Genomic DNA, 23,323 nt, shown 5'->3' with positions numbered 1-23,323 from the left:
CTCATGTCGCCAAGCCTTCCTTAACGGTCTCTGGTCCGCAGAACCCTGGGTCTGGAGCAACCCATGGCGTTCTACAGTGAGAGATAGTATATCGATAAAGAGACGCTCATGATGATAAAACGCCGTTGATAAAGTTACATGATTTATTAATGAACTGCTGATGTTGACTGTGGTATATCTTATAGTGAGAAATTGTATAGAAAACTGTTAAGATGATAAAACCTCATTGACCGTCTCATATCTTATTTATTGACCAGTTAATATAATTTGAAGATATTGATTATTTCGTTTATACATGTACATATAAAGTCGGATAAAGTAACTAAAAATGAAGTCTTTATCCTAGTCTTGATAGTGTTTTCTTCTGTTGATCTAATTTTTTTATTTACTATAATTAATGAAAAAAATTCTAGATCTGCGTCTGTATTAAAAGTTGACTAGTCGCAAATATAGAAATGTATGTTCAAAGAAAATAATTTTGATTATTACGGCAAAGCATTTTTGTTATACTACAATGAAATGTATGGCAATAACAGTATTTAAGCTAAATTGACCTTATCCAAAAATGCCACTTGGGATTTAAACATGAATTTAGGGACTGATTTAGTCCCCTTACCTCCTTTACGGGTTTTTTTTTTAAAGTATCTGTTTTCACATTTTGATTTATGATAAAGTTTTTTTTAAATATAAAACAATCCTATATTAGAGTACATGTACATTTACGCAGATATTATTTCTATGCCAAAAAAAATAATAATCAATTTTAAAATAATTTTATTCTCCAAGTCTTTTTCGTAATTTTTTTTTCCAAAGTCTATATATAACAACCCCCTTGGCACGCAAAAGATCGTTTCTCTGGTTTTCGGAAAAGAGTAGGCTCACTAGGGGCCGCCAGAAAAACCAAAATACTCTCAAAACTGATCATTGAACATTCCTGCCGAAATATGGCTGAAATATTGCCGACTCGGCGTTAAACACCAATCAATCAATCCAAAGTCTATATTGAACACTTATTTCCTGCCTGAAAAAGAGTAGAATTTGTGTGTGTTACATGTATGTGAATTGTCTTTTTATATTGAAAGTGACGGAGGGGTGTGCTTATGTTATCACCATATTGTTGGAAATTTATACGGGTGCAGGGAAGGGGGTGTTACATCAAAATATATCGACAATTAAAGCATCGCCATAATTCATCTGAAGTACAAACAACGTATTTCTTTATCCGCATTTTGGGGAAGGAGTGGGATACCTATGTAAAATTGTATGGTAATTTCAAAAGAATTTCATAAAATAGAAATATTTTTAAACAAATGTTTACACTAGGTGGACTGTCTTGTTTCTAATATGTGTATATACTGTATAACCATCTATGCTTTCTGCATCATGTCTTGTGTTTTGTGAAGAAATTTAGCGTCATATATCAGCAGTCTCGTTTAAAGTCATCATTTTGTGGGTTCTATGGTCAATACAATGACCTTGTCAGCAAATACATGGAATGCGTATTCAATTTCTAGTAACAATTCCCTGCAATCCAATTTTCTCTCTGAATCTATGGTGTAAGACATATAACTTAAGTACATATTGATCAAGAGCTTATCAAAATAATCATTTAAAATAAATATTTTCATTGATTGAGAATTAAATGTTTTATTAAATTCAATGTAATTGATAAATGCAAAACACTTTGATGTCTTTATTTTGAATAAAAAAAAACACTTGAGATTTTAATTTCTAACATTACTATGAAATAGTTTAAGGCATAAAATGGGGAACATTTCTTTACCATTATTTGTGTAAATTGCCATTAAGGAAAAGCCGCTGCAATAGTAACTTTTGCAAACTGCTCAATGTGAGCGCGACTTTTAATTTTAATTGATAAAGTTGCTCATAAAATCATAAAATTAAGATAATCTTTTAATCTGACATTCCTTGTTGTGGTGTAATTTAATATTTATATTTTACATAAAAACTGATGAAAATCCTTAACATTCAAAAAGCCATGACATGCCGAGGAAGTGCAACGTAAAAACAGCACAAAAACAACGCTTACAATGAACAGAAGCTACAACAATGGTTCTTCCATTAACTGTAGCTTACAGTAAGCAAATGCACGGGTCTTCAAATATAAATAATTGTTGCAGTCCAGAACGGGATCGAAAACATATCGATATAAGCAATGAATTATTATTGTTGGAAAGATATAAAATTGTTACTCAATTTTTTTGTACACCTCACAAAAGTTATGAGACTATATTTTTCCAAAAAAATTATTATTACACTCAAAACATAATAAGAAGAAGGTGTGGTTTTAGCTTTATTGCGCCCTAAAAATGTAATGACATCAAAAGTTTTGAAACTGGCTTAAATATTAGTCAAATGACTCTGATAAATCAGGAAAGAATATGGTATGAAGGTTTACTATTCTGCAAATATGACGTCATTAATGTGAAGCATTTTTCTATTCTCAACAGAAAAAGCCTCAAAATGGCACATTTCAAGGGTGATTTTCCTTTAGAAAACAGTGTCCACAGCCGTCGCCCACATTAATTTTTTGATATTTTGTGCAAAATTCAATAACAAATCACATATCTCAAGATCTTTGTGGGCGATGCCTGTGGACAATGTTATCTGAAAGAAAATTCCATTGAAAATTGGTGTCTTCTGCAACTTTTTAAGAAAATACGGGAAAATGCATATGATTATGACGTCATAATTAGCATTTAAAAGCACATGTGAGAAAAATGACTTGTATGATTTTTCTGCATTGAATTTCAATTATTTAAAAGGCATGAGTTTTCAACTGTCACCCCAGTTTCAATTTTTAGAAAATCACAGGGCAAAATTTTATTTGAAACCATACCTCCTTCTTTATTGCTGAAATGAATGTTGTAGCTTTAAAACACTTTTGAAACGAAATGATCTGTTCAGTCATGCACAACAACTTTCCTTCAATACAATTTTTTTTATTCATGAAAAATCAATATATTTTATATGTACATCATATTGTTACATTTATTATTTACAATAAATAGATCTTAAAGTGTAGAAACAGTCTAGTATTTCACACAACCACGACGGACGGACTCTCACCAACTGGCTCCCATTGGGTTTCCGGTCTAAGTAACGGGGTTGTCACAAGTATCACTCAAAATGGCTAGGACCTTTAAAGTAAATAACATGTTTAAATCGTAGGTAGCATATACTTTGAATATAACAAGTAAACATTCACTAACATTGCACTAATGGCACACCAAACAAATAGTACCGGTAAATCTAATAAAATATTTGTATATTTATAAATAACCTCAAGAATACATAACTTCTTATCAAAAGTGATTTTAACAAATAAACGCAAAACATCGATTTGATAAGCGGCCAAACAACATTCCCTACGCGCGTACCTAAGCTTGCACATTGAACAAAACAGCAAAATACACGCATGAGATATTCTACGCAGTAAAACTAGTACTAATTATTTCGTTTACCTACTAATATCATCAGATAATTTAAAAAAAAGACAGGACGTTATATAAAATGAATATAATATATTACGAAAAAATAATGCAAAATTATATCAGTTCATTTAGCTTCAAAAATATTTTCAGAATAAGATAGACGATATGTATATAAATAATGTCATTACATTTAAAGGAATTAGATCAATAGTATTTTATGATATATGTAAAACAATACCATGGCTAGGATAAAGACATAATTTATGATAAGTTATCCGGTTTTATATATACATGTTTAAATAAATAAAAAAACAAAAGAAAACTGTCTATATAATATTTAATGGTGTTTACCTAGTGAGGTTTTATCATCATCAAGGTCCCCCTCACATCTGTCCCCGAAGTTACTGTAGGATGCCATGGTTCGGCCCAGGACCCCGGGGACCAGGGACCGTTAAGGAAGGCAGAGTGACAAAAATAAAACCACCAGCCCCCTCCGTACCAAGCAGCACAGTTACCAGCACGGCCTTCTCTTTCATTCCCATCATTATCCCTCTCCGGGGTGGAAAACTTCATCCCATTCAGGTCGTTATTATAAGTAGTGTCTCGCATACTGTCACCTACAGAAATCAAATATGCAAAACATGATAGTGTCTTCTATATCAAACCAGATCAATCCTTTTTTTTTATAATATTCAAAGTTAAAAAAGATACATACTATATTATATATAAATTGATATTGAACAATTTCACTTGCATTAATCTCATTACCAGCATTAGAAATGATATTATTTAATTGATATGGACAAATGCGGGTAAGAAACAGCTATTTCAATGATAGGATATCATTGTATCATTCCCATTTTTATGCACCCGGATCGATAGATTCGAGGTGTATATTGTTTTTGTCCTGTCTGTCTGTCTGTTTGTTTGTTTGTCTACAAACTTTAACCTTCGCCATAACTTTTGAACCATAAAAGATAGAGACTTCATATTTGATATGCATACTCCACTAATTCAGCACTTTTAATGACACCAAGGTCAATGAACTTGTGACCTTGACTGTGACCTTTATGCTAAAAATAGCTTTTTTGAACTTTGTTGCTGCTGGGCGCATAGTGTTTCACAAACACATCTTTTGAACGTTTTATTTTCTTAAACTTTATTATTATCATACTAGAATTTCCCATTAAAATAAAAGGACTTTTGCTTGAGCTTAAGTTTTCCTCTACGCACAAAGTGGATTAAAAAGTGAAAATAAAATGATTTTTGAAAGCTAGAAAGAAATTAAAATTAAATCACTGGGTAACGCACAAGATAAATTTAATACATCTACCTAATAATTCAATAGCTGACTCTTCCTGGAGAGGATTTGTAGTTTTTGACCTATTTAGAAATATCCCTTTCTCTGTCTTTTTATTGATAGTCACAAATATTATTTGCCCAAATTCCTGGTAGCTGGTCCCCCGAGAAAGAGTCTGTAGTTGTCAGATTCGTCAGAGACCGAAAACTGATGATAACGTTCGTATAACGTTGTACCATTTCTTAATGTAATGGATACGTAGAGGGAGGAGTTCTTTCCCTTTGTCAGTTGATGAATCACGTCATTACCTGCATTATATTATTGTTCTAGTTAAATCAGCAAAAATAACCATGATGAAGAAAAGAATTGTAGTAAAGTTAGCATGATAAATATAAAAAATAATTTTATTTAACTTAGTTAATTGCAACCAAATATATTTAAATATTCTACAGAGAAGTTATGTTAGCAATCTTTATAATTAGTTATAGGATAAGAAATGTTTAACTAAGACAGCAATACATAAATCTGAGATTTAATTAATTAAATATTCACCTATCCAGTAAGAGTCTGTTACGTTTCCAAATCCTTTTTTATATTCCTCCCAAGTTCTGTTAAAGCCAACAGAACCGCTTATCCGTTTCTGAATTGCCTACAAAATATAACGAAAAAATATTCCCAATAATGGAATGATCATCATATTTTGCAACTTTTTATTAATGTTCATTTTTTATTCTTATTATTTCTTAAAACATTCAAATTATGCATGTCGCTCACGTGGCGCAGTGGGAAGAATGTCTGGTTTAGAGTCGCAAAGTAAGGAGTTGATGTTTACGCCTCATGTTTGAATTTCACCGGGGGTCGTGATGCCCTGTTGTTCGGATAAGACTGTATCAACCGGGTCCCATGTAGTATTATGTGTTGGAACGATAAAGATTCCTCCCTGCTCAATGGCCCGGAGTGCCGAGTATAGGACAAAATTTGTAACTCACCACCGGCAAGTAGTGGTTTCCCCATATGACTTGAAAATTTTCCAGAGGGACGTTAACAAATATGCAATCAATCATTAAAAATATACATGCAGACTGTGGCTTAAATATGAATGCCAATTTCGTCATTTCTAAGGCTTAATTATTTAAGGCATATATATATTTTTAAAAAACAGTCCATTGTTTGTGCGCTGGATTTGCAGCGGATTTTTCCTGTGTGTCCCGATCATGACAGGGAGCACATGGCGGGTGGGACCGGTCAGCAGGGCATGTTCACTCCTTCATTGCACCTGATCCCACCTCTGATGTTTCTGAGGTCCGTTTTTGCTCTGATTCTATTTTGAATTGTTTATGGACTTTGATATTTAATACTGTTCATTATCTTCATATCTTCCATATAGAAAACGATAAAAATACTTAGTAAGTTGTAGTTGTAGTAAAATAAAATACCAATTTCATTCTAATTCACACAAGTTCTTAATCAGCATAAAGGAAAAACTAAGAATCTGAAGAAGTATTGAACTTATATTACTATATATTTAAAAGTAAATATTATTTTGAAAGAGAAGGAGAGAATGAGAAAGAGTGGGTTAAGATCGAGTAAAAAAAAGACGGAAACAGAGATAATGAACTAAGATTATTATAAATTTATGAGTAATATTATTTTTAGAGAGAGAGAGAGGGAGAGAGAGAAATATATAGAGAGAGGATTCTTACTGTCCACCCTCCTTCTTCAGTCTCCATGTCACAGTAAACTTTGACGTAGCTTCCGTTGCCAAATGGATCGATAAGATATTTTCCAGACTGCTTGTGTCCAGCAAAAAATAGATCCTGACAATCAGAGTTTATTTTTAAGCCTGAATATAAATGAAAAAAAGACGTTTATGATATTGTATCAATGAATACACAAACATCGATCGAGTGAGAGTAAAAATTAAAAGTATTTTTTTTTTTGGATTAAAGAAATGTTTATTTACCACCTTTGATCATGGTTACATCTTCCTCGAGTCTCTTCATCATCTTCTTGAGGGAATCTACAATTTCTTGGAACCTCTCTTGCTGAATCAGAACCTCTCGTATTTGCATCATTGTCTTTCCATCACTAGCACAGCGATCGTTTTCTTCCGAGTAAATTTTCTGAGGACTTGTACACAAGAAACTGCAAGCAAGGATCACTGCCCACACCATTGCCATGATTAGACTTTCCTGTTGCTAACTTACCGAAGGTGCTTCTAAAATAAAGCGTTTCTTGAAAATACGCATAGTTTTATATATAGCCCTAAACACGGAAGATTAAAATTTAACCAATAATATAAGTCAATGCCTTTAACCCCTAAACGTCACTTAAATGTTGAGCTAAAATTTTTGTATTCATGGAATAATTGTAAAAGTCAGATAAGCTTATCAAGCATGGATCAGGGTCCTAATATCAGAGAGGAGGCAAGCCTTTACTCCAACTATTCAAGGCTTGTGCTTTTTTTTAAAAGAAATAATTATTAGCTTTTCACAAGTTAACACAATTCAACATCAACAAACAAATACAGAGCACAATGGATTTCTTAATACCTTTTGTTCTTGTTACAAAACTGCACAATTTTAGATGAGTACTTTAAACGACAACCTCGTGAAAAAGGCTTTACAGAAAAAATCCCAGTTAATGATAATACCAGGGTTATTCATAAATGTTCTTATTTAACCCGTTTTTGTGTATGTTTATACAGTGAAGGAGAGTCTTTTGCCTCTTTCCAAAAAAGTAAAATTATATAGAAATACCTTGAAAATGGAACCGGAACCCAATTTCATGGAATTTAATGTCTGTTTTCAGTCCAGCCTCTGACAGCATTCAATCCTGACATTAGATCAATTTAAAAAAAATCAACAAAAAGCCGATCCAAAATTATAAAAGTAAACACCAAAAAATATTAATCCTTCTAATTTTTTTTCTTGATATATTTCACTAAAAAGCAAAAGCCTTCTTATGCATAAAATGGTTCTGTACTTATATCAATTAATTAACTATCACCTTCTTTCCCATCTCATATATCAAAATAAAGATAACACTTGGTGCTTTCATTTTCTATAATAGAATTTCGTTTTGAAAGTCCAGATATTGGATAATAGATTTGAGAAATTGCAATGTTCTTGAAATTTGCAGAAAACATGCTTATTTGACTTCCTTCACCAAAGAATTAAAATATGAGCACAGCCCACGATCCAAAAAATGTAACATGCTTTTTGATCTTCAGAAGCAGAGCTTTCATTATGTATTTGCATATTTTGGTTCAGAGGTTGTGCTCTATATGAAATATTGAAAAAATGCTTCAAATTTAGGTTATTTTAGGTCATCTTCAGGAAAATGACGCATTTATGACGCCATAATGCATTGCCTAGATTGGAAATTACGTCAAAATTAATAGATACATGGTCTCCAACACTCTAAGTAATAAATACTGCAAGCAACCTAAACTGATCGTTTTGGATTTTTCTCAAGGCCAAATAAGGCCAAAGTGGCTCTTGCTCCTTAAAATCAATAAAAAATTACACCATTTCTAGTATTTAGAAAAATGTTATAAAGACACAAAATCGTTTTTTATTTATCAATTACAGTCCAATTTGAATTTAAATGTCAATCATTGCAAACATTGATTTTGAATGATTGTTTTGATAGGCTTTTATACATGTGGCACCGTTACATGTATTACTAGCAGGTAATTTTCAGCACCCTGAAGTGTTGTTGTAATATAGAAGAAGATTACCAATTGATTTAGAGAGAAAAAAGGGAGATGGGAGATTGTTACAAGAAATATAATACATATTGTATATGGAATATATACAATGCGCCATTTATCAAAGGATGGAAAATTCCTCCCCCCCCCCCCCCCAAAAAAAAAAATACAAGCAAAAAATACAAAATACTGGAAAAAAGCCATTGACGAAAAAAGAATTGGAAGATTTTTTGAAGCACGCTTGTTTATTTCAAGAAATGTGTTCAAAGTATCTTTTAGAAAAAAAAAAAGCTGAAAATAAATTACATGGGATGGTGATTTAGTCGGTTGTCTGTATTGCAACAAAAACTGTAGAAGAGAGCTCTCTATTGGTCTTTCAATGGAAATTCCCATACACGTGCTAAAATACTTATAATAACGGTAGGAACAGTGTCCAAGTGATATAGTCCTAGCATGATGATATTACCGTTACAGGAGTAAAAAGCACTGACGGTCTAATTTGACATTTAAACCTGTTCCATGTACGGAAGTACATTATTGATTATAGATAAGAAAATCACGCAACAAATTAAAGTCTTTACTGTTTGTGTATTTTTTAAAATTATTAAATAAGGATATAAAGTGTAAAGTAAAAGTTTATTGGAAATATGCAGTATTCTTTGGATGTGTATTAACTTTTTACCTCCTTCTGGGTTCAATGAAGACATTTTGTGGTTTGTATAAAACAGGAATCTTGATAGGCCCCGTGTCACGCATACATATCAATGGTCTTTTGTTTTTCCAAGGAGATTAATTTCGATTCGGATATAATCAGGCAAAAATAGAATACTTATATAAGTATGAATGAATAATGTCATTTATTTCGTAAACAATCTTGCGAGTGTATTGGAAAACGAGATGTTAGTTCTTAATGTCTGTTCGAGAAAAAGTGTTAAATAAATCAATGTTATAAGTATCTTGTTGGAGATAAATTTAGCGGGGATGGAGATTTGGACAGTTGTGTGTATTGCAACAAAAACTGTAGAAGAGAGCTCAATTGGTGTTTCAATGGAAGTTCCCATACACGTCCTAAAATACTTATAATAACAATAGGAACACATGAGTAATATGATACAAGCGCAGAGAAGCACTGACGGTTTACTTTGACATTTAAACCTGTACCATATACGGAAGTACATTATTGATTATAGATAAGAAAATATTTCTAGTGGTCATGGTTATCGTGTTTGGGGCACTGACATGAAAGATTTGGAGATAACGAAGAGTATTCAAGATCAAAAGTTCATTAAACAATACAAAATAGGAAAGGACTAATCACGGACCTCCAAGCATTTGAGGGTAGAGAAGTTGTCGGATTCTTCGTGGACAAAATATATTTCTGCCTGTTATTTTCGTTTTATTTAATGTTGAGCAAAAGTCCAATACCCTATCTATAAAAATAGCAAGAAAAATTTCAAGACTATTATATAAGTAGTTTTATATCATATATGGATTAAAATGTGTAAGAAATTCGGCTTTCAAAGTTTTTTTTTTCGCAGAAATGCAGCGTTCTTTGAATATGTGTAAAATGAAAACAGGAATCAAATAGGTCCCGAGTCACGCGTACATATCTATGGTTCTTTATAATTTTTTTAACTTTTCCTAGAAGATTGATTTCATTCCATATAAAAACAGGCGAAAATGGAACACATAAAAGAATTAAAAAAAAAACATTTATTTTATAAATGAAAAAAAAAAAACAGGAGTCTTCATAAACATGTAAGAAGGATATGGAAATAACGAACAGTATTCAATCTCAACGTCCATTAAACAAATATACAAAATAAGAGCAGAGCAAACACGGACCTCCAAAACATCAGAGGTGGGATCAGGTGCCATGGAGGAGTGAGCATCCCCTGCCGACCGGTCACACCCGCCGTGTGCTCGTTGTCATAATCAGGAAATAACGGAAAAAATCCGTGGTCAATTCAGTGTATAAATAATGGACTAACAATTGGTATGAAAAACGTCAGTCAGCATTTCATTCAATGATAAATTGTATTTGCTGACAAGGTCATTGTATCGACCATAGAATTTACGAAATGATGACTTTAAACGAGACTGTTGATATTCTTGTTTCATCAACTTGCTTGTCAATAATTTACCTCGTTTAAGAAATTGTTCATACGTAGAGCATGCTCTTGCGTATCGAATCAACTGAGATATAAATACTCCGTATGCAGGTGATGAAGGTATATTGCTGCATAAGTAAGGGAAGTTGACGATAGAAAAGTTAAAGTCATCACGTTTATCATATAGCTTGGTTGTTAGATTACCATTAGTGTCTTTTTCAAGTAAAATATCCAAGTATGAAGCAGAAGTGTCGGACTCTGTGGTATCTTTTATCTCAAGCTCACCAGGATATATCGTGTCGACGTAGGAATGGAAATTATCATTATTAATTGACAATACGTCGTCGATATATCTAAATGTCGAGTTGAAGGCCACAGCAAGTGTTTTCTTCTTTTCACGCAAAAGATTTTGCATAAATTCTGCTTCATATGAATATAAAAATAAGTCTGCTAATAACGGAGTGCAATTTGTACCCATGGGAATTCCAATAGATTGTTGGAATACCTGGTCTCCAAAAACCACATAGATATTGTCAATCAGAAACTCAAGCATCTTCTTGATGTCAACTTCAGAGTACTTATGTGTGCAATCAGAATCTGTTTTAACAAAATAATTTTTCAAATGACCAATGACGAGGTAAGTAAACTTACGAGTTCCATTTTTGTTGAAGAAGCAGCTGTCAATGATATCAAAAAGCCTGGATTTTAATTTGTCGTGGGGAATTGTTGTGTATAAAGTTGAAAAGTCGTAAGTTTTTATGCTGTTGATTTTTGTAAAGTCTTGTGATTTCAAATTGTCCAAAAGTTCTTCAGAATTTTTAGGTATCCACATCTGATTTACACCACTTCTTGAATATATAGTTGTACAGTACTCTTGAAGTTTTTCCTTCACTACTGTCAATATTTTAGTAAGAAGTAACGAAAGAGGCTTGGTTGAACATTTACTGGAACCAGCAATGTATCTTTGTTTGTAAGGATTCTTATGAAGTTTCGGAATCCAATATATAAAAGGTAGTTCAAATTCATTTTGGCTCTGTGGAATATTAAAAGTATTCAAAACTGACAGGTGATTTTGAAGAATTTCTTCTTTAGAAAGAGAAGTATATGTATAAGTAGGATTACCACTGGTAGAATTAAATCCAAGTTCTTCTAGAATGCAATTTATATAATGAACCTTACAAACGAAGACAATGTTATTACCTGCTTTGTCGGCAGGAACCAGTACGTACTGATCGTGTAATCTATCTAATTCTTTTTTCACTTCTGGTTTATTGAACACAGAAGGATAGATGGTTTTCATTTTGCCCCTCAATCTTTTAATACGTGACTTTAACATGGATCTGATACATTTAATCCATTCTGACAAGGTGTCAATGTCTTCTTTTTCATATCTAGCCCATCGTCTGGCGAAATTTTCAACAGAATCCATAATATTTATGAAATTCCGTCGCCAGTTGAAGGATCGGGGTTCCCTATATTTAGGACCTTTTAAAATAAGTGATCTAAGGTCCTCATTACGAACTATTTTAACGTCACCTGTTATAACGTGTCCAGCAGTGTAACTGAGGTTATAATATATGTAAAATAGCAAGAACAACTGTTTGTGTTTTTTAAAATATTAACTATGGATTAAAAATGTGTTTAAAGATTGGCTTCAATTTTTTTCTTAAAAATACGCAGTATTCTATGGATGTGTTTATTTTACCGTGGGTTGGGAAGTTTTTTTTCTGGGTACAATGAATACATTTTGTGGTTTGTATAAAAACAGGAATCTAGATAAGCCTGGTGTCACAAGTATATATCTATGGTTCTTTGTCTGTATAACTTTTCCAAGGAGATTAATTTTGCTTTCTGATATAAACAGGCAAAAATAGAATACTTATATAAGAATGAATGAATAATGTCATTAATTTTGTAAATGATGAAAGAGTAAATAAACAGGGGGTCTTTCATTAATACATTTCTGAGAAAATGCATGTGGTACTGAGTGCAATCACAACACCCTGTTAGTAACAATATATGACAATAAATATGTTCTCAAAATTCAAGTTAGGATGCAGAAGGGATAGAAAATTATGCAACACAGATACAATATAAAGATATGAAAGTGTTTTTGATTGATCAATTACAGTTCAATTTTATAATACAGGTAATTATAAATCAATGAAAACATTGATTTTGAATTATTAAAATGATTATTTTGGTAAGCTCTTGATTTATATGTACTTCGGTTATATGTCGTGCACCATTGATTTTTTCTATGAGGGTTGTTACTATATATGGAATGCGTCCTGCATGCTAACTATAGATAAGCCTACGGCTGTCAAAAAATTAACAAACATAATACAACTCGTTGAAAAACCCCTTTTCTGATCGCACGTTTGTATGGAAAGTAGCGATGTTGGTTCCAAGTATCTATTTGAAAAAAAAAACATGTTCTAAGTATGTTTTTGAAAAGTGTGAAATAAATAAAGTGAGGTGGAGATTTGGTTGATTGGCTTAATTGCATCAAAACTGTAGAAGAAGAGAGCGTTTTGTTCTTTCAATGGAAATTCCCATACACGTTCTAAAATACTTAGAATAACAATAGGAAGAGGGTCCAAGTGATACAGCTCTAGCATGGTGATATTACCATGACCAGTGTAACATGACACAAGCCATGAAGACATTTTGTAGTTTGTATAAAAACAGGAATCTAGATAAGCCTTGTGTCATGAATACATTTCTTAGTTTTTTTGTCTATGAAACTTTTCCAAGGAGATTAAGTTCAATTTCGGATATAAACAGGCAAAAATAGAACACTTATATAAGAATGTATGAATAATGTCATTTATTTTGTAAATGATGAAAGAGTAAATAAACAGGGGGTCCTTCTTTAACACATTTCTGAGAATACACATGTGGTACTGAGTGTATTCTTATTATTTACAAAATGACAAAACATACATTCACAAAACACAAGACAGGATGCAGATGGAATAGACAGATTATGCAATACATATATAAATGATGCACTTATTTAAATACATTTTTCAAATGTTGTGTTATGCATTTGAAAGACAATATTCTTTCACCACACATCTTCCTAAAAATTGCGATGATTTGATAATCAATATATTTTGATACCATCTCTTCTCCCGTCCCCGGAAAATGTCCAACACCGTATGATAACAAAAGCACTACACTCCATCGATTTTGGAAAAAAAGACGTAATAATTTTGAATTGTATATTATTTTTGGTTTAAAAAAATCTGTGTATAATGTACACTAATATAGTATATCTTGACAAAACAGGAGAAAGTGACACCAACAATATTCAACAAAAATAATTTTGATTTTTATTATTATTGGCAAAAACAGTAAAGGATCCGTAGGAACAGAATATTTATGCAAATCTACATTGAGATATATAAAAATAACAGCATTCAAGCACAAAAGTCTTAATTAAAAGAAATTATAACCTGTGATTTTAACATGAATGAAGGAAATATTCTAATCCCCAAACTCTTCTTTTAATGATTTTTGTATTAAAAAGTTGTCTGTCATCACACTTAAGTTTGTTAAAAAAGTTCTTTTTTGAGTCACTTTCTCCGCCAACATTTGTGGAAAGTTGTATTCTTCAACGCATTCCAAAATGAAAACAGAAAATCTTTTTTTCTGTTTTAAGCATTTTGCCCTTAGGTATTGACAAAACTCAACAAATAACACAGTTTACAAGATATTTATTGGTGCGAATATCAAAAGTTTAATGAACGCAAACCATCGTTCACATAGCTAGATTTTACGGAGTAAATTTCCTCCCAAAACTATCACTGAAACAGTTTTCACTACCACATTACAATTTGAAAAAGGCAAAAATCTACAGGGTAAATTTCCTCTCAAAAATGACACTGATACAGTTAACAAACAGTAGTCAATTCAGAAGCGACTATCCTTGATATAACAAGATTTTACGGAGTAAATTTCCTCCCAAAGAATATCACTGATACAGTACTCACTACAACAATTACAATTTAGAAATAGCAAAAATCTACTGAGTAAATTTCCTCTCTAAATTCACATTGATGCATTGTACATTCAGTATTTCAAAGCCAAAGCAACCATCGTTTACATAGCTAGATTTTACGGAGTAAATTTCCTCCCAAAGACTATAACTGAAACAGTTTTCACTACCACATTACAAATTGAAGAAGGCAAAAATCTACAGAGTAAATTTCCTCTCAAAAATGACATTGATACAGTGTAATAGACAGCTACATTTTAGGGGGTAAATTTCCTCCCAAAGAATATCATTGATACATGTACAGTGTTCACTACTAACATTACAGTTTGAAAAAAGCAAAAATCTACAGGGTAAATTTCCTCTCAAAATGACAATGATACAGTGTAATAGACAGTTACATTTTAGGGGGTAAATTTCCTCCCAAAATATGTCACTGATGCAGTGTTAACTACTAGCATTGAAGTTTGGTAATAACAAAAAATCTACAGAGTAAACTTCCTCTCTAAATTCACATTGGTTCATAGCACATTCAGTATTTTTAAGCCAAAGCAACCATCGTTTACACAGCTAGATTTTACGGAGTAAATTTCCTCCCAAAGACTATCACTGATATAGTGTTCACAACTACATTACAATTTTAAAATAGCAAAAATCTAGAGAGTAAATTTCCTCTCAAAATGACATTCATACAGTAACATACAGTAGTCAATTCAGAAGCGACTATCCTTTATATAACAAGATTTTACGGAGTAAATTTCCTCCCAAAGAATATCACTGATACAGTATTCACTACAACAATTACAATTTAGAAATAGCAAAAATCTACAGAGTAAATTTCCTCTCTAAATTCACATTGGTGCATTGTACATTCAGTATTTCAAAGCCAAAGCAACCATCGTTTACATAGCTAGATTTTATGGAGTAAATTTCCTCCCAAAGACTATCACTGATACAGTGTTCACTACTAACATAACAGTTTGGTAATAACAACAATCTACAGAGTAAATTTCCTCTCTAAATTCACGTCGGTGCATTTTACATTCAGTATTTCAAAGCCAAAGATACCATCGTTTACATAGCTAGATTTTACGGAGTAAATTTCCTCCCAAAGAATATCACTGATACATTGTTCACCACTACATTTCAAAATAGAAAAAAACTCTACAGAGTAAATTTCCTCTCAAAATACACGTCAGTGCATTGTACATTCAGTATTTCAAAGCCAAAGCAACCATCGTTTACACAGCTAGTTTTTACGGAGTAAATTTCCTCCCAAAGAGAATCACTGATATAGTGTTATCAACTACATTTCAATTTGAAAATAGCAAAAATCTAGACAGTAAATTAACTCTCAAAATGACATTCATACAGTTAACATACAGTAGTCAATTCAAAAGCAAATAGCCTTTATATAACAAAACTTTACAGGGTAAATTTCCTCCCATAGAATTTCACAGATACAGTGTTCACTACTAACATTACAGTTTGGTAATAAAAATAATAAGAGTAAATTTCCTCTCTAAATTCACATTCGTGCAATGTACATTCAGTATTTGAAAGCCAACGCAACCATCGTTTACATAGCCTGTAGATTTTACGGAGTTAATTTCCTCCCAAAGAATATCACTCATACAGTGTTTACTACTACAATTACAATTTGAAATTAGCAAAAATCTACAGAGTAAGTGTCCTATCAAACATGACATTGATACAATGTATATTGGGTCCTTTCGACAGCTTAACTTTACGGAGTAAATACCATCCCCCCCCCCCCCCCGCAAAGTATAGCACTGATACACATGTACAGTTTTCAACATATCTATAAAACGTTAACATTTTCAAGTTAACAAAATCTACAGAGTAAATTTCCTCTCAAAAATGACATTGATGCATTGTACATTCAGTATTTGAAAGCCAAAGCAACCATCGTTTACATAGCTTTTTGATTTGACCATGTTTACGGAGCAAATATCCTACCAAAGAATATCAGTGATACAGTGCTACCTACTAACATTTACAGTTTGAAAATAGCAAAAGTCTACAGGGTAATTTTTTTCTCTTAATTCACATTGGTTCATTGAACATTCAGTATTTCAAAGCCAGAGCAACCATCTTTAATATACTAGATTTTACAGTCATTATTCTCAGTAAGAAAATAAACATTATATATAGAAAACAGCAGAACATCAGAGGGTTAATTTCCTCTAAAAATAAATTGATACAATATACACTTTTTACAGGGAAAAAAACATACATGTTACATCTTATTGAAAAAAAGACTTTCGAGGGACATTTTCATCTCAATATACTAATGATGTAATACATTATTTTTAATCTATAAATATAATCTATACAAACGCATACAGTTTTTTTGACTGATTTCAAGCCGTATTCAACGAGCGGAGGGGGTTCAGTGTGCATGCAGTAGCATGTTGACGTCACAAACAATATTCAAAGTACGTTGAAAACTGTATTGTCCAGTCTATATCCGAGAAGGAAAATGGAGAAGGAGGCAAGTCCCTCTCTTGATTATTGTTGAACAATTTGATTTCAAACACATCTATCACATTTACTTTCCTTGACCGAAGCTCCACTTCTATGCTTTCCTTATGGCTTATGCAATTGAACACTTGCTGAATGCATTTCCAACATGTCCAAAAGAAATCTGGCCACCATATTCTGAACAAATCCATAGTTGACCTATTGATAAAATTTGTAGACTCGTAAATCATCTCATATAATTATTTTTAAACTTTCAATTTTTCAAAACCCATTGGCATTTATTTCTTCAGGCATGCCGGATTACATGTTGTGCACAATTTTTGTAAAATCGAAAAAAAGTCTTTCCGTTGGTTTTTCGTATGGAAATTTCATTCATCTAAAGAACACGTTCATATACCCCCAGTCTACACACACATTTAGACAAACTAAGACAAGATAAATTTTATTTGAGGATGATGTCAATTTTCTCATATAAAACCAGATCATATACTATTGCATTAATCACGATTTTGCTTTCAGATTAGTTCATACAGGACATGTGCATTTAAAACACTAATTACTACGCCTTGAATTTTAAAAGGGGAGTTCAGACAGATAAATGAAAGCAACTACCTTGACCAAGGATCGAAATCCTCATGAACTGTAGTTAAGAATAGAATTCATTTGAAGACACTACCTTAATTACACTTATCGTAACATATACATAATTATATAATTGTAAATATACCTTTATTGTTCAATGTTTGGTCTTGGTTTCAATATTTCTCCATTCATCAGAAAACAGTCACTTTTATGTCCAGTCGTCACTTAAACCACTCCTGAAATAATTGCGTTCACAGAATGTGGGGCAGTCAAACTTGGTTTTCTTTCCCTAACTTGCCATGTGTTCTCTGTGACTTTGAAGTAGATGAACCACTGGGCAGAATGCAAATATCCGATGCCGCCAATTTCAAAACTGCCATATGCACAAATCATTATGTAGTATATAAATCGGGAAACGGAAAAATAAACTGTTTTAACACAGAACTTAAAAACAAATCCATCGTTTTCAAGATAAATGAATTAGATAGTTGTGAGAGAAAATTGAGATGGTCTGCTTCTCATCATTTCACCATTTTCTTTTCCGCTGTATGAAACCCCGCTGTTACACTTGTTATCAACCCTTTGTATTGGATAGAGCTGCGGCCATGTCATAATAATCTGACCTAAATTAAGCTGTAATTTCAAAATTTTCTCACCATCAAAATCTAAACCTGTCAAAAGCACAAGTTGCCATACTATTATTTACAATTTGTTGATATTTAACATTATACTCTGCTGCAAGTGCATTAACATTATCTACTCGTGTCGTAGTATTTATTATTTTTTGTAAATATGCGGTTTCATGAAGATGTGAAAAAAATCACGGACAATTATTCCTTTTCGATGATATATCTACACTAACACAATGAGATTATAAAAGAGAAAAATAAGCTTTATAAAAAAAACTTTTTTTTGACAATAGAACTCCAATATTGTAAATGATTTGCTTTCTTTATGCCAGTGTCTTTCGATCCTATTGTAATTTATTATTTACAGATTATTGGATGTCAGACTGCAAAAATTGTGAAGAATGATAGTAAAAATTTGAAATATATATTATTTTATGTAGCGTAATTACAGTTACACAATCTGTCTATTTCTTCTTTTTTAATTTAAACGTGCCTTTTTTTTTTAACTTTTAACACTAATACTGTATAATTTGTATATTCACAAATTTAGAGAATATACACGTATAAAAAAGAATTTAACTACAGGGGAACTTGGATAAGGCCGAGATTGTCTTTTCTTTTACACTGGCTGATATCGAATTTTTTCATTAAGTTGAATTCCCGAGTGTTTTAGCATTACTCTCTTTGAAATATTTAATAATTAAAAAATGCACAGATAGACTAAATTATTTTTGAGAAATTAAAAGATAAAACTGTTTTTAGCAAAACTTTTCGACAACAGATCTTACATGTCTTGCCAAAAGGGTTCGGGAGAAGTTGCCAAAATAAAAAAAAAGACATTCTATCTTAGTTCAAAATATAGTGTCTACAAAGTTACTTTCTTCATTCCATGTTATGCAAAACAATCCCACATAGTTAAGTACATATGGTTATCAGATCTTCCACCCATTAATTCTCGATTAGGAGCAATATGTGCTCAGCATGTATTCTTTAGGTCTATGGAGGTATCACATTGCTCATCCTGCAGAAGTCGATCGCCATTACTTTAAGTTAAATGAAAAAATACACTTTATTGCCTAGATATCAAGAAAAATTATGCTTAAATAAAAGAATGCATTTTTCTTAATTTTAAAAATGATGTACATATAAATTTGAATTTTTAAGTCCAGAACAAAATTTTATCAGTATTGCTTTTCCTTATTAATTATTTTATTTTTGTTATATATTTTTAAAAGTTGTTTTTAGCAATATAGATAGATATCCTTTCTAAGAAAGGAAACATGCAAAGAAAACCTTAGCATTCTATCCGGAGAGCGAACTCAATAAAAGCCGAATTAACGTTAATCTGTGAAACTTCCACGAGAAATCTTGGCGAGGTAAGTAATGTCTTAAGTTAATTGGGTTTAAAACAAAAGTACAAAACTAATTATTAAGAAGCCTTTGCACCCATTCTTTTTTTCGGGGGGGGGGGGTCATATTAATCAAATACTGAAAAACGTAAATTAAAGAAAAAGAAAGTTATAATAATTATTAATTGTAGTAAACTAAATCGTTAGTAGAAATAAGCTGTCTTTCAATTTTTTATTTACTTATTTCCATACAATTTTATTTCCCTTAGTATAAATTAACTTCGGGTACGATGAACTTGGTAATTCTGGAAGTACTGTGCGTCGAATTATGGGGAAAAGGGTACGAAATTCCCGGAAGTCGGCATCATTTCCTGATTAAACAAGAGGGAGGAGGAGTACTAAATGGGTAGAGGTATCACACCGGTAATTGACCAATCAAAATGAACTTAGTCAAATATAGGTCCATACATATCAAATTGATTTCCTTTCTTTTGAGACGTTTTTCTATTCTCTTCCAAGCCATTTTTACATTTTTGGTACCTGTGTCTAGTAAATTTTATGAACTTTATGAACAAATAAAGGTTTTTGAAAGGACCTTTTTTCCGGGCATTGGAGGCTACTACCTGTGATGCACTCGGAATGTTTATAAACACATTAAAAAACGGGTGGATTTGAGGTAGTCCTGTTTGCAAATGGAAAAAAAAAATGCCGTGTAGGTACTGTTTTGTGTGTGAGGATGTGTCAGCTAGTGTGACAGGTAATGTTTAACATCTCTTGCTAAATATTTTTTTCAAGTAAACAATTACCTGATTCTTTCATTTACGATCTTTTTGTGAAAACATTTACCGTTGTGATACCTAGACACAACCTGTTTGGCTATGTTAATATTTTCATTTTAATGTAAAAATATCACTGATAGAAATAAATGGAGGAATGTATCAAGTTTATTTTTCTTTAATCAAAAAAGCTGAAAACCTAGGATCCACCCTCCTGAAATCGAAATCTGCTGCCGTAAACTGTCTTGCCAGCGTTTGGGGAATATGGGTGATTTGCATCAATTACACTTTTATTGACTTCATCGGTGCGCGTCAATCGGACAAGATTTCTTTGCATGTAAATGTTAACTGTTCATATTTTTGTTACATCCTGAAAAATAAACATTTTCAATAAATGTATTAATTAATATACTGTCACATGAAATAATTATACATGCATATGCGATACATGTAGCAGTAGAGTATATGTAAAACATGTAAATAGTAAAATGGAATAAACTTCAATGGATTTACATTATTGACAATTTCTCAGAGGTCAGCTTGCGCTTTCAGGTTTGATAGATAATATATCTAGATGCTTACAAAATTTAAGAATAACAGTCTTAGTAATTAAGATCAGATGTATAACACCCAATACACCATTATCGAATACAAGTCGTAAATAATAAATTACAGTTAGGAATAGAAAATACAGGCATATAAAAAGGAAGGCGATATATATTTTTTCTATTTTAAATGATTTACATTATTTGAGTTTTTAAAATTAAAAGTTCAAAACAAGTTTTATCAGTATTGCTTTCTCTTTTTTGACCTCATGATGTTAGTGTCGATAGATCAACTAAAAAGAATAACAGTCCATGATTTTTATCACATCTTTGAAACCTCAATCTCGGTTACTGCTGCATGAGAAGATAATGTTTATGCAATTGCAGCAGAGTACTGAGTATATGTTACATATCAACAAAATGTAAATAGGGCGACCTGTGATTTTGTCGGGCTTAGATTTTGATGATGAAAAAATGTGAACTTACAGCTTGATTTAGGTCAGAATATTATGACATGGCCGCAGCTCTATCCAATACAAGGGGTTGATTACAAGTGTAACAGCAGGGATTCACGCACCGGAAAAGAAAATGATGAAATGATAAGAAACAGACCATCTCAATTTTCTCTCACAACAACCTATTGACGCCAATTCATTCATTTATCTTGAAAACAATGAACTTGTTTTCAAGTTCAGTTTATTTTTCCGTTTCCCGTTATTTACCCCACATGATGATTTGTGTGAAAGGCAGTTTTGAAATTGGCGGCATCGGATATTTGCATTGTGCCCAGTGGCTTATCCACTTCAAAGTCGCAGAGAACACGAAGCAATTTAGAGAAAGAAAACCAAGTTGTACTGCCCCTCAATAAATGATCGCAATTATTTCAGGAGTGGTTTAAGTGACGACTGGATATAAAAGTGACTGTTTTCTGATGAATGGAGAAAAAACGAAACAAAGACCAAACATTGAATAATAAAGGTAAATTTACAATTATATATGTATATGTTACAATAAGTGTAATTAAGGTAGTGTCTGGCATATGAATTCTATCCCTATCTACAGTTACATGAGGATTTCGATCCTTGATCAAGGTGGTTGCTCTCTTTATTGTGTGAAATGCTAAACACTTTAGCGATCAATTTATTTGTAGTAAAACTACCTGCATATACATGTTATCATTTACCTCTCTGAACTCCCCTTTTGGCGTTAGTAATTAGTGTTTCAATTGCAAATGTACTGTCTGAACTAATCTGAATTCAAAATCGTGTTTAATGCAAAAGTATATGATCTGGATTTATATGAGAAAATTGACATCATTCTCAAATAAAAATTATCTTGTCTTAGTTTGGCTAAATGTGTGTGTAGACTGGGGATATATATACGTGTTCTTTAGATGAATGAAATTTTTATACGAAAAACCAACGGAAAGACTATTTTTCGATTTTACATTTGTGCAAGCACCACTGCTCGACTGTGGTGCGCAACATGTAATCCGGCATGCCTAAAGAAATAAATGCCCATGGGTTTTGAAAAATTGAAAGTTTAAAAATAATTATATGAGATGATTTACGAGTCTAAAAATTTTTATCAATAGGTCAACTATGGATTTGTTCAAAATATGGCGGCCAGATTTCCTTTGGACATGTTGGAAATGCATTCTGCTAGTGTTCAATGGTATCAGCCATAAGGAAAGCATAGAAGTGGAGCTTCGGTCAAAGAAAGTAAATGTGATGGATGTGTTTGAAATCAAATTGTTTGACAATAATCAAGAGAGGGACTTGCCTCCTTCTCCGTTTTTTCCTTCTCGGATAGAGACTGGACAATACAATTTTCAACGTACTTTGATATATTGTTTGTGACGTCAACATGCTACTGCATGCGCTTTGAACCCCCTCCGCTCGTTGAATACGGCTTGAAATCAGTCAAAAAACTGTATGCGTTTGTATAGATTATATGTTGTTTATTTATAGATTAAATAATAATGTATTACATCATTAGTATATTGAGATAAAAATGTCCCTCGAAAGTCTTTTTTTTAATAAGATGTAACATGTATGTTTCTTTTCTGTAAAAAGTGTATATTGTATCAATTTATTTTTAGAGGAAATTAACCCTCTGATGTTCTGCTGTTTTCTATATATAATGTTATTTTTTTACTGCGAATAATGACTGTAAAATCTAGTATGTTAATGATGGTTGCTTCGGCTTTGAAATACTGAATGTGCAATGAACCAATATGAATTTAGAGAGGAAATTTACCCTGTATATTTTTTTTTCTATTTTCAAACTGTAAATGTTAGTAGGTTAACACTGTATCACTGATATTCTTTGGGAGGAAATTTATTCCGTAAACATGGTA

At 32.1% G+C, this 23,323-nt stretch overlaps 1 protein-coding gene across 1 annotated transcript; it reads right to left on the bottom strand.

Annotated features, from left to right (window-relative positions):
• Positions 1-4,887: 4,887 nt before the first annotated feature.
• LOC134247432 (fibroleukin-like) lies at positions 4,888-6,967 on the bottom strand. Its single transcript, XM_062729802.1, has 4 exons — positions 6,722-6,967; positions 6,459-6,598; positions 5,308-5,404; positions 4,888-5,063 (listed from the first exon to the last, which is right to left on the bottom strand). Exons 1-4 carry the CDS (start codon positions 6,933-6,935, stop codon positions 4,888-4,890), a joined length of 627 nt encoding a protein of 208 aa, XP_062585786.1. The 5' UTR covers positions 6,936-6,967.
• Between the last annotated feature and the right edge of the window lie 16,356 nt (positions 6,968-23,323).

Source organism: Saccostrea cucullata, unplaced genomic scaffold, assembly GCF_032062105.1.
Source record: "Saccostrea cucullata isolate Sc308-1 unplaced genomic scaffold, CSIRO_AGI_Scuc_v1 ctg4039, whole genome shotgun sequence".
Lineage (NCBI taxonomy): Eukaryota > Metazoa > Mollusca > Bivalvia > Ostreida > Ostreidae > Saccostrea > Saccostrea cuccullata.
Note: the sequence above shows the minus strand (reverse complement) of the source record. Positions and strands in the feature narration are given on the sequence as shown.

What these genes read in the sequence shown, in the direction of transcription:
- LOC134247432 (XM_062729802.1), bottom strand. Translation starts at nt 6,935, where the DNA reads ATGGCAATGGTGTGGGCAGTGATCCTTGCTTGCAGTTTCTTGTGTACA. An exon ending in AGATGTAACCATGATCAAAG is followed by an intron (nt 6,599 to 6,721) that starts GTGGTAAATAAA and finishes ATTTATATTCAG; the next exon opens with GCTTAAAAATAAACTCTGAT. An exon ending in CTGAAGAAGGAGGGTGGACA is followed by an intron (nt 5,405 to 6,458) that starts GTAAGAATCCTC and finishes TATATTTTGTAG; the next exon opens with GCAATTCAGAAACGGATAAG.